The sequence below is a fragment of the Melopsittacus undulatus genome, chromosome 4 (assembly GCF_012275295.1).
Source record: "Melopsittacus undulatus isolate bMelUnd1 chromosome 4, bMelUnd1.mat.Z, whole genome shotgun sequence".
In the NCBI taxonomy this organism is placed as follows: domain Eukaryota; kingdom Metazoa; phylum Chordata; class Aves; order Psittaciformes; family Psittaculidae; genus Melopsittacus; species Melopsittacus undulatus.
Window position 1 is genome coordinate 48,431,263 of NC_047530.1, and position 12,702 is coordinate 48,443,964.

General features: G+C 38.1%; 1 protein-coding gene across 2 annotated transcripts in view; it reads right to left on the bottom strand.

Moving 5' to 3' along the window:
• Positions 1 to 409: 409 nt before the first annotated feature.
• Positions 410 to 12,702, bottom strand: part of COX16 (cytochrome c oxidase assembly factor COX16) — a 49,470-nt gene continuing 37,177 nt past the window's right edge. For both annotated transcript variants that reach the window (XM_005149225.2, XM_031049076.1), the window contains exon 4: positions 410 to 1,362. In XM_005149225.2, coding sequence (XP_005149282.1) covers positions 1,246 to 1,362 — 117 coding nt within the window. In that variant the 3' untranslated portion in view covers positions 410 to 1,245. The remainder of the gene's footprint in view (positions 1,363 to 12,702) is intronic.

The window sequence follows — 12,702 nt, forward strand, 5'->3', positions numbered from 1 at the left end:
CTAGGTCCTAAGTTATGACATAAGAAGTGCTCTCCATAAAAGTAATTACTCACTGTATTCCAGACTTGCTGAAATAAGATGACCATTCCCAAAATAGTCTTTTTGGAATATCAAGTTATTAAAAATATATGAAATATTTCTGTATTTTGTTCATCATTATTTTTCACTGAATGCTTTCAAACTAGAATCCACTGTTAACCTGCACTCTATTCCTTCATCCCTCTGAACAGGAGTTTTACAAGTCTGTTGTTAACAACTTATCAAAAGCTTCATTCCGTTTGAGAAATTGTTTAGATGCTTCTTTATGAACTGTCCCAGTAGAAGGGTCCTGAATGGTAGCCTGCTGTCCTCTAACAGCAAACATTTGGCACACAAAGACAAATCTAAAAAGACAAGCATTTCAGCAGAATTCATCAAAAAATAAAAAATTTATGTGCACATGCACAAATATACACATAATAGTACATGTAAGATGAGCTCTATCACTATACAGTAGTTCAAGAAGATTCTGCTACAATACTTGCTCACAGAGAAACAGTGTAGAGGAAGAATTTTTCCAGCTTCAGCTGAGAAACTGCTGTGCAAAGGTCCTGCCTGCACAAAGATATCAACAAACTAATCACAAAAATCTAAACACAGCTAAACAAATGTTATTTGACCAATTACAAGCTGACATTCTGTATATGCCTCTGTACGGTTAAGTTCCTGGAAATGAAACACAAGAATACTATTTAGCCAAAAATGTGCTCACTGCTTTGAACACCTCATGTGCCTGTGAAGTTCCTTCCAAGCTTATGAGCCTGAAGTCATGCAGGGGCTCTCTAGAGCAGCATTTATCTGGTCACATGTATCTAGATGACAGCACTGTTGTTCTCATTAGGATGATAACTTCTGGTACTGACAAGTGACTCCTGAAATGTTATTCCTTGCTGAAGCATCATGCTTTTGAATGACAGGGACTGAAAAACAATGGAATATTCTCAGTACAATAATCAACTATTTTTTTAATTAAGAATTCATATATGCAGCCTATAGAACTCTGTGCAAACAGAAGCAAAGAGCTTCACATAATACAGTGCCTTTTGGATTGATTTCAGTTACTTGTATGTACACCAGTTCAGTGCAATCCCCTCTTCCCATGTGTATTCATGAAACTATTGAAAACAGACAGTCCAGCCTGAGACCGTTTTGTTTTGTTGGGTTTGTTTGTTTTTTTTGCAGAGGCACCAAAGTAGGCTTGCTCAGTCACTGTGTTCTGAGACGGAGAGCTTCCCGCTGTTGCTTCTGAACATTCCTAGAATCTTCCCCCAGACGGGGTCCTCTGATGTTCTCCCAGTTATTCAGGTCAGTCTTATTCAGCTTCTGCAGATAAACAGCAAAAATAACAGTGTGATTTTGACAGCCCACAATTTAAAGCAAGTATTATTATAAATGGTTTCCTTTTAACACAAGAAGTTCAGTATCAGTATTGGGTTGATGAACTTTCATCTACCCTGCAAGAGAAGTTCAACAGCAAGGAAAAAAACACATGGGAGTTATCAATATAGTTACATTAATATAGTTACATTACTCCATCTGCTTATTAACTGAGAAACAGAAGGAAGCATTATAGCATCTGAACATGACTGAAGATATCTTGTATTCACTTCTTCTTTCTTCTCTCACCTTGCTTTCCACATCTGCTCTTCAGCTGCAAGTCTGCCATGTACTGAAGTAGTGGAGCATTGCTATAGCTCAAGCAGAAGATTATCAATTAGTGACCTGAAGTATCCTGTCAGCACAAATACCCTGTCAGCACAAAGCACACTGGAAAAGTTGAATTATCTAACACAAAGGAAGACAGCAGTAAGGCAATCCCCTTCAGTGCATGTGGGTTTAACTTCCGAGAGGTATGTAATGCTTTCTGCTGCCTAAGTTTCTCATGGCACCCAGCCATCACAGATAAGTCTTTAAGTCATAGATGAGATACGCTAAAAGACCAAACTGTCAGACACTTAAAAACTATCTAGATTTTATTTACCACACTGCCTATTCCTATCATCACCAGTCAGAAGAACTAATAACTGCCATATTTATCTAGCTTTAGAGACACAAAAATGAAGAACAGGAGCTCTCCTGACCTCACCTATCAAGTGCTGCAGTGGAACAACACAAACATACTGCATCTCCCCAGTTCTTAGAGACTAATGCTTAGAGAAGAGACTTAGACGTCTGTTCCCAGCAAACACAGGGAATACCAGCCAGAGGGAATACTCACATAGCAGCCCGTGGAACAGTACATCAGATACAGTGGGTGTCTGCCAACAGGAGACTGAGGAGGGCGTCTGCTCCACTGCCAGAACCAGGGCTGTTCTACACACTAATAAATAGGGCAAAGCTTCATACCATTAATGATACATACTGCAGTGGGATTTAAACTTCTGGTTTATGATCAGGGCCTCATCTCAGCAAATGCTGTAAAAACACACCAGAAAAAAGTGAACCCTGCCCTGAGCCTGTGGTCTAATTTGCTTACTGTCAATCATCCAAATCAATGCTAAACACTGAAGGACTTGAATAACAGTCACAGAATAATTCAGCAGCTATAACAGAACTGCTGCTATTAGTCCATGTTATGTAAAAGTTTTCTGCCACTTCTATAATTGAGGAAATTGCAATGAGTTTAGTCAGATATCAAAAGAAATTAGGTAATATTCAACAGAAGTTTCATGAGAACACATACACAAACACAGCAGACTCACAAAGTAGGAGCAACTGAATTTTTTATACAGTGGACTTGGCACTTCTTTCTGAAGAATTGTCTTCACTACTTTATACATCTTATGATTAGCCAACACTTCATTTTAACTGGATGGGATCTGAGCTGACAGGGAAGGAGGGAGAAGGAGGGAAGTATCCATCATTCCACGCAGCAGCAACTATCCATTCTGATTGCAAATTAAGAATTTATCATCTTATTCTATTGGAAGTGTCAAAGAAAATACACTGAAAATAACCCTGTGCTTTAACAGAAGCATGCTGATTTTATTAAACACAAAGGTACCACACAGCTGTGAGGATCTGAACTATTGCCAAAGGTGCTCAGCTCCCAAAGTCTGAACAAGAAACAACATTTAAAATACGTATAATGAAACTTGTAGTATCTAAAGACAGGCTACATAAAGAAGTCTATCAAAACAGACATGCATACTGGAGATCTTACCAGAAGTCCACATTAATCTGCCACTGAAACTTCACAAAGGCTTTTCAGAGATAAGGTTTGTCCAAAACAGGAAATATTTCAAAGCTAAACAAACCAGTACAAGAAAATACTTCAGCAGTTTCCAACAGGAAGCATAAAGGTGCCCAGAAAACACTATGATATACTGACAGAATAAAGCCACTAAGGTTTATGTACAGCAAATGGCATTGCCTGAAACTATATAACAGATGAGATCTATTGACAGTTATTTTTATCAATTAAAATGTAAAGATTAATGAATACACAGACTGTATTTTTAATTTTTATTCTCATTATCTTTATAAATATCATTAACATTTAGTGTCACGTAGAAAAGTTGTCTTTGATAACTTTCAAGAAGAAGGCATCTTTACTGGCACATGACAGTATCTGTAAAAATTAGCAGTTTATGGGACAGATATCTGTTCAGTCATCAGAAGGCAGCATCAGTAGACAATGCAATTTTCTAAACTGATGCTATCAATTTTGCAAGAATAGAGGACTCCTGATGCATGTGGATAAGCACAAGCAGTATCACCAGTGAAAGAGGACCTGAAAATCTGGTCAGCAATGCTTTCCTACTGTACAGGTATTTTTGTAAGTATCTACCTGTGCTGGTTTTTACTGGGATAGAGTTAATCTTCTTCTTAGTAGCTAGTATGTGGCTGTCTTTTGGATTTGTGTTGAAAGGGATGTTTTCCTTATTGCTGAGCAGTGCTTGCACAGGGTTAAGGCCTTTTCAGCTTCTCACCCTAGCCCACCAGCAAGGAGGCTGGGGTGCACAAGAGCTTGGTACAATTTCTCATTTAATTTCTTTTCTCTTTTTGGCCACCTGAACTCTGCTCAACTAACTTCATGGAGACATCATATAAGGACGGTAAACTACCGCTTCCAGCTTTTACTAAATTGAAATCCATACGAACTGGCAGTCTAAAAACCGAAAAGCTTTTTCTTCCAATTCAGATGCACTATGTCAGTCATTGGAGACTACAATGAAATGTAATCAGATCAGACCAATACCACTTTTCCTGCTTGTCTCAAATAGCCCAAAGGATATTGAAAATTAGCTGTTTAAATTAAGATCAGTGTAGTCCATTAAATCTACTGATTCACTTCCTAAATCAGCTAAACTGCCTCTTAAAAGTACAGGTCTGACAGAAGCTGTAAATTTAAGAAAAAAAAAAAAAGAAGCTGTGCAGACAGGCACAGACAAAAACAAAAAAAAACCCAAGCTCAACAACAAAAAAACTGTTGAACCATTTGCCATGCAGTTGGCTTCTAAAACTTTTATTAAACTTGCCTGGTGCAAAGGTATCTATAAGGATGAAGAGAGATCTTCATTTCTTAACTGCTGGTTCAAATGCTCGGTATTAAGTAAAAGCCATAATCCTCTGTCAGCCTTAAAATAAAACAAAATTTTTACAAAGAGCTTGAATTCTGGTCTTGCAGAACAGCCCTCATGCCACAGTAAACAAACCAAAATCTTAAGAAATTCATCTAGAGCTACTGGTGCTCAGGATGAGTTAATTCAAGGTGGTCACTTGCAAAAAACTATTTGACTTTGGTCTTTTGTTTCCCACATGCAAAAGGACAGATAAGAAAATCCTGTTTACTTTACAGCCCAATGCAACAAATTCTGTGACGAGCACCACAGAAAGAAATGGCTCTAATTCAGAGAGACAGTTATTTTCCATCGTTATAGCAAGCAAACCCATTTTTAAATAAAATATAACCCAGGGAAGAATGTCCTCATGGCTGAAAGATGCAGTGAAAGAAATGCATGAAACAAACCTAGTTTCACACACGTGTCAAAACAGCTTGAAGGCCATATAAGAGATATTTAGGAACTCTGTTAACACGACCAAGGAATTTCCCAACCTTGAGAGCCTGATCTTACAAACTTTCTATCATATTAAACTTTGTAAAGGTATGTCCTAGTCACTGCAGCACAACCCTCTAAAAGAAGAGCGGTCAGGGACAGGCTTTTGGGATGTTTACAGGATCTTGTTCAACTTATATAAAGGTGAACTTGGCTGAAGGGGATATGATCTCTTGAAGTGCAGGAGTGCAGTAAGAGCATAAAATGACAGTTCTGCAGCTGGTAGGAAGAACATACGGATTTCCAAAGCACGCCCCTGTCTGGAGCCAACAAAGCCTCCTGACTCCACAGAGAAGGTCTATTTCAAGCATCTTGCTAGAACTATAAATACCTGGAAATGTCAAGAATATTTTTACTTCGTGTATATAAAATCTAGCACTTTATGTCCACCTAATAATGATAAAAAGATACTCTAATCAAAAAAGAAAGAGGTGTACAAGGATCAAAATGTATTAGATTCATGATGTGGTCTTCCTTCTGAAGAGATGTGAAAAATAAGCTTTTACAGGTTTTCATGTGAGAAGAGGAAGCTGTGATGAACATCACAGCGAAAGGCTAAGAGATTACCACAACAAGAAATGATCAGTTGCCACTATGAAACTACTTGAGAAGTGGGTGGGTATAAGAAAAGAAACAACTAGAGAAGGCTTATGACAATATGTTAAATTAAACTTAAATCCAGGCCATTAAACAACTCCCTTAAAGTAACACGCTCATTCAAATCATTAACCAACGTTACTGAGTAGATGACCCTTCCGAACTGGTGAGTTAAATCCTCTGCTTCTCACATGCTGCTCCTCTGTCCTGGCCTCAAGTTATTTCAGGTAATAGTCACACAGAGTTGGTGTAGTTCAGGACTTTTGTTTCTTATCTACACTCTCCTGCTGATTTTACACGCATCTCTCTTCCAAAACTTGCTTGTCAACTTAAATACTGAAACAGAATGCTTTTCTCTGTGTAGAAACTACAGAGGAATGTTTTGTTTAACATTAACAGAGCAACTTTAATCCTTTCAGCCATAAATATTCTTTTTTTTTCCGTTCTACCAGTGGCCACTGTTTGATTTGTGCTGTTGGGCAGACTTCTCACAGGAAAAAAAAAAAGTAGTCCTTCTGTTTCTTCCATGTGGTTAACATCCCTTGTCTGTTTGATGAGGACAGTAATATGAGTGTTAGTCCTCCACTATATTGCCAGTAACAGAAAAGCCACTTCTCAGCAAAACTGTACAGTATGCAAATCACTTGAGAATAAATCTACCTTTCACTGTATCAGAACCAACAGGTCTTCAAAATCAAATCAGAAGGACTTTATCTGAAAAGGATCAAGACATCTACCTGAATTTTCATAAGAATGAAGGAGAAGTTTTAGAAGGCAAGTTCTGGGATCTTTCTATAATTGGAGGCTACTTTGGTTTTGAACTGCATCGCACTTGAAGACTCTGCCGCTATTTTCACGTTAGAGCTGTAAGATGGCACAGCAGGACACCTGCCTGTCCCATGAGTTGCTAAGAAGACGCTTCAAACAAGATGGAGTATTGCACACTGAATTGCCAACAGCATTTTCCTCATCCTCTGAACTTGCTCAGTGATGTCTCCCAGCTATACTTGGGCAAAACTCGTCTTACCACATGTACAATGAAGTCAGAGGTTGAAATAGTGAAACTTTCCATGCAATTTTCAAATTTTTGATTATTTTAAGAGTGTGCAAACTCCATGGTCAGTCTCTACCATCCACTTGTATCACATCTTTCTGTTTTATCAGTAAGCTTCTTAGGACAGACAGTAACCCACACTCCGACAGTAACCTGTTACTGCAGAGTATATTTGTACAGTATAGTTGGAGCCTTAAAAATGGTTTGCAGTAATTTGAGACTAAAAGAACACATAAGAATCATATAACAATGTTGTAAAGTATATTTCAAATTTAGCCTAAGCATCCATGTGGGCATCATCTGGAACTATACTGACAGTCACAGAATATTCCAGATAGTGTTTATGAAATTGGAAAAAAAAAGCAAAGCAAAACAAACAGAAGGATATTCTTGCAAAAAGCCACTTTGCCTGGTTGACAAGACAAGTACAAGATCTTCCTTCAAAACTATCTGTTTTGCTGCACCCCTCTTCAGAGGCACTCCGTAAGAGACATGTATATAGCCTCTGCTGTGTAGCTAAATTCCCATACACTAAAGTTACTAACTAAAGCTACTCCATACCAAAGATCTAGCAATTGCCCACAGGGGGCCCATTAGTGTGACAGAAGTGCTTAACATTTCCACCTAGTCAGCTGCATAAGAAAATATTCCCAATACTGCCTGGTAGAAGCTACCGGCATCCCTTAGGACAATAAATGAAAGAATTCAGCCATGCTGAGTGGATGCCACTATCCCTACTCAAACTTCTTTTCTGTAACTGAGAAAACACAGTGTTGGCCCTAACATGGTTAGAGTTGGTTCGTTCCTCTGGGATTAAAAGAAAAAGCATAAAGGGAGCACAAGCAGGTATGAAGGATTCTGTTTTGGAGAAAGGAGAAAAGGTGAGGAGAAGATGTTATTTAAAATAGGCATTTATATGTCCTGACCATGTTTGCTGTCTGACTGCACTGTTAACTGCTCCACTTTGTTTTCCACCTGTGAGAAATGAGTGTCTTCTTATGGGGTAAGAGAAGTGCAAATGCCACACACATGAACAAAACAACTCACAGTTAAAGAAAACCATGTGCACAAAGATACATCAAATACATCAAATATAACGAGGAAAGAATTTACACGACTGTTCAACAGAGATGAGTTCCAGATATAAGACCAGTAAAAAGGAATACCCTGTGAAGTTCCCTCTGGAGGATGAGTGTCTTTCTTCTTGCAAGAAAGCTTTTCCACCAGAACTCTTCCTGTGCCGTACCAGTCACCAAAACACACCTTCTTGTGTTTCTCTGATCACATTTTGAACTATGGCACACAAGACTTGAGATGTCAAGAAGAAAAGGAGTAAACTATAGCCTCGCTATATCCTCGCTACATCCGCTCAGAATAAAATGCCTAGCGCAAACTATTTTAACTAAAATCCTTGCCCCTGGCAGTTTCCATTAATAATAAGCTATTATCACTTTGTTCTTCTCTACAAAACAGTAAGTAATGAAAAATTACAGTGAAATAAAAACTCAAGATCATTTTACACATGAATAAACTGAAATCCAAGAAACCCCACTCATCCCAGACACAACCTGAAGGACAATTGGAACCTAACGGCCAGGCTGGACAATGCGCTGACCACAAAGAACTCATGGAAGGGATGGAGCGATTAAAGGGGGAAAGAGCAATAACTCAATCTCATTTAGTGTCACAACAGTCACTAAGGAGGGCTTTTTTCCCAACCTGTTTGTCATATCTCAAACAGCTCAAGGTATTTAGCCACTAGTATCTTCACAGACACTGAAATAAATCTACTCAATACCCTAATCTGTTAATTCTCAACAACAGCAAATTCGATAATCCTCTGGTACTGATAATGGCAGCAACAAGGTACTTGCTGATTTCAACTACTGGCACTGAGGAATTACTTCTTCTAGAGTAGTCCTGGTTTCCATTCACTTCAATGCATCTATTTAGCACTATAAATTGTTACTAAAAGTTTCATCCTTTCTGCTGGCAATACAACCCCTGCAGTTATGTCAAATGAACACTAACTGGCTTGAATCTTTTTCAGAAAGCCTTATTCAAATTTTTCTTTTACTCATAAGAGAGGAAACACACAGGTTCTATTCCCAGGCCACCACTCCATGTATCTGCTTTTACTTTCTGAATTGTCCTGAATAAACATTTTAATACTGCAATTGCAATACTTTTGCTGTAAGTCTCGGGACAAATAGTTACACAATTTTTGTCCACAGACAATGTTGACCTTTTAAGATTTATCAGATTATGAGGAAAAAAAATGTTCAATATTCATATACTTAAGTCAAGAAAGCAGCATTCTCCAGACTGAACATTCACAGACCAGCATATGCCCTCACTTATGCCATGCTGAGGCCAATAGCTTGCAACCAGTTGAAAGAAAAATTAAAACAATTTTGATACTATTTTTCTTGCTGTTGTGTTCAAACAATGTTCCCTAATGGACCTTACTTCTTAGTATCCTTGCTGCAGTAAAAAAAAAAACTTCAGTAGCTAGCACCTCCTTCTTATGAAGGTATTTATACATATAACTAACATTGGTTTTGGTACCTTTAAAGAGATTTAAATTGTTACGTTTCTTTTATGGCACTTTCTTGAGCCCTAAGTTGATGCATTCTGCCTGTTCTGCAACATATCCCATTTTTAAAGCCCTGTTCAAAATGCGGACAACAGAAGTAGAACCATGGAATGGTCTGAGCTGGAAGGGACCTTAAAGATCACCTAGTTCCAACCCCCTGCCACAGGCAGGGACACCTTCCACTAGACCAGGTGAAAGCCCTATCCAACCTGGCCTTGAACAGTGCCAGAGATGGGGCAGCCACAGCTTCTCTGGGCAACCTGTGCCAGTGTCTCACCACCCTCATAGTAAAGAATTTCTTCCTAAGGTCTAATCTAAAAATACCTTCTTTCAGTTTAAAACCATTCCCCCATTAAAGTAGAGACAGTATTTCAGTACTAGCCTCATCAGTGCCACAGCCAGAAGTAAAATCACTTGCTCCTACCACCTCTCACTCCTGTTTATATTCATAAAGACTAAATTAGCATTATGTGCAACAGCATAATGGTAGAAGATCAATCCAAATTATTTATTCACTCGCTCCTAAATCTTTTCCAGAGTTGTTGCTTTCCGTAATGCAGTTCACTCTGGCCTGCATTTACAGTTTTTTAAACAAGCATCTTTGGCTGTTTTAAAAGGTACTTTGCTTATTTAATGGGCCCAGCTTACACGTCATACAAACACCTCTCTGTCCCTGCCTTGCCATATTTTAACTGTTTCAATACTTTTGTGTCACATGCACATCAGTAATGATTCTACAATTTCTTCCATATCCCTGAAAGAAGTAGACAGTATTGCCCAGGTATATCCCAAATCTTGCAGAACACTTAAAAGTATCACTGTCCTGGTCTGCTTACGATTCCCAAAGAACCAGAATTCCCAGACTGTGATTTTCAGTGGCCGTTGAAGTCTTCCAAGCATTTTCTTGGAACTCTGCTATAAACCAGCAGACCTTAACAGATATTAAATAACATCCTGTTTGGTTATTGAGAGGTTTGGAAGTACATCTCTTGTCTCTTCTGATTTGAATACCTTTTTCTCTAAAAGAAATATAAATAAATTTTTTGAATGATGCTACTCTGTCAACATGGTTACTCATGATTTTACATCCTCATTTTATTCTTAGTCTCCTGCAACACCATCCTCTTACCCACATCCTTGTCAGCTTACTTATCAGACAACTCTCTGATGTCCTTACTGTCTTTTATCAATCTTCTCTGCTTTGTAACTTCTCATTTACTGTTTCCATAGCAATCCTTCATGCTTATTTATTGTGATATTTTTTCCTCTGCCTTCAATTGCCAGTGGTTCCCACTGGATATCACATACTTGATTCAAACTTAACTGACTTTTCCATTTTAACATGTTAATAAATTCCACTTGAATACGTTGTTTATTTTTTATTCTGGGGACTGACGTAACTGACTAAGGCCAGCTTTTTTAGTGTGCACTAGACCATTGATTTCACAGAAGTTCAGAAACCAAGTGTTAGGAATTAGGAATGTTATTTTGAGATAGCATTCAAACAGTGAAAACGAAAGTACTGTGAATGTTAAACATCTGTGAGAATGTTCTTCATTCATCATATTAATCAGGTTTTTATCCCCTCTCTTTCAAACAATATATTTGTGCTTCCAAATAGAATACTCTAGGCTTTTGTCACAGGTCAAACACTTGACATTTTTTACAGGGTGTTGTCTACAAGACCCAGCTCAGCAGCAGAACTACATTCACATTAGTACCAGCATCACTAGTGGACAGAGTCATGATTTATTGGGCAAAAGGAAGCAACAAGCTCTAATTGGCCATATGAGAACACATAAGTGTGTGAGAAGAATACAGAAAGAGCAGGGAAGACATGCAAAGGTAGCTTGTTCTTCTGTCATGTCCCAAGACCCAAGATAAATGGCATTATTAACAGATCTGAGATACAAGAAATTCACTACAAATTACACATGCAAATTCTTTTTTCCTTAGAACAGTATAAGAAAATATACCTATATGAAATAAAATACAATTTGTATAGATTGAGAAGATACACTTAAGTAAATTAGAAGGTGAAAAACTGCCTCTATGTCAATTTCCCCACAGTAAATTGATTAAATCTCTGATTACAAATTTTTAATCACCACCAACACACTGGAGACAAAATGCAGACTTCAACATGTTCAAAATCATAGAATCATAGAATAGTTAGGGTTGGAAAGGACCTTAAGATCATCTAGTTCCAACCCCCCTGCTATGGGCAGGGACACCTCACACTAAACCATATCACCCAAGGCTCTGTCCAACCTGGTCTTAGACACTGCCAGGGATGGAGCATTCACAACTTCCCTGGGCAACCCATTCCAGAGCCTCACCACCTCCACAGTAAAAAAATTGTTCCTAAAATATCTAACCTAAACTCCCCCTGTTTAAGTTTTGAAATACGCACATAAAGGCTTACGTTTACAGCAGAAATTACGACTTTCTAAAAGAATTCAGTATGTATTCAATAGGTACATTTCTATGAGGACAATAAGCTATTTATAAAAGTCTTAGGGAAGGCCAATAGACATCTGCATGCATCAGGTAACCATGCTTCAGAAGAACTGGCTTGGTATCCTCAGTAACAGCTGCAGATATAATGCTAATAATACTGTAAAATAAGACTTTACATATCAAAATGGCAACTTTTTTTTTTTAACTGCCCCTGATCTCTTATCATGCCCTATTTAGTAGCAGCCACCAGTGTAAACCTCCAGTGTGACCTATATACAGAATTAGAAGATGTTCTTAAGAGCCACAGTTTGGACAAGTAAAAAATAAATGGGGAAAAACCCCAGCCAAGACCCCCTAGCCTTGAACACATAGGGTCCATGGAATCCTGCTTTCCTAAATGTCAGCTGTAACTCTGTGATTGGCTAGATTTTGTCCACCAGAATATAGAGGTAACATTGAATAAAACTGCCACATACTTGGTGTGCAGCGTGCTGGTATGAAGCATGAAATGCATATGCCTAGTGTTGCAAGTTGATGCCCATAGTAAAGCATCTATTGAGATTATTTTCATTATGTTGAAATGCCAATTTTTGTTGAACTGAAAAGTTCTGTTGAACTGCTGTGCCCTCTATAGCATCCAAACACTACTTTGGAAGAATTTCAGCCTGGGAACTCTCTGCAGTTTAGATAAAGAAAAAAAAAATAAAAAGATTGCTTCTGTCATTTCTGTCCATCAGGAAGGAGCCTCATTACCAAAGCAAGCTTGTAATATGTCGTTATGCCAGTTGTACTTTATTACCATTGATTTATCTATAAAGATAATGCAATTATGGCCATTTAAATATTATCCTTCAGCTATTTACTTCTGGAGAGCAAGCAAGTGATATCTGGATACA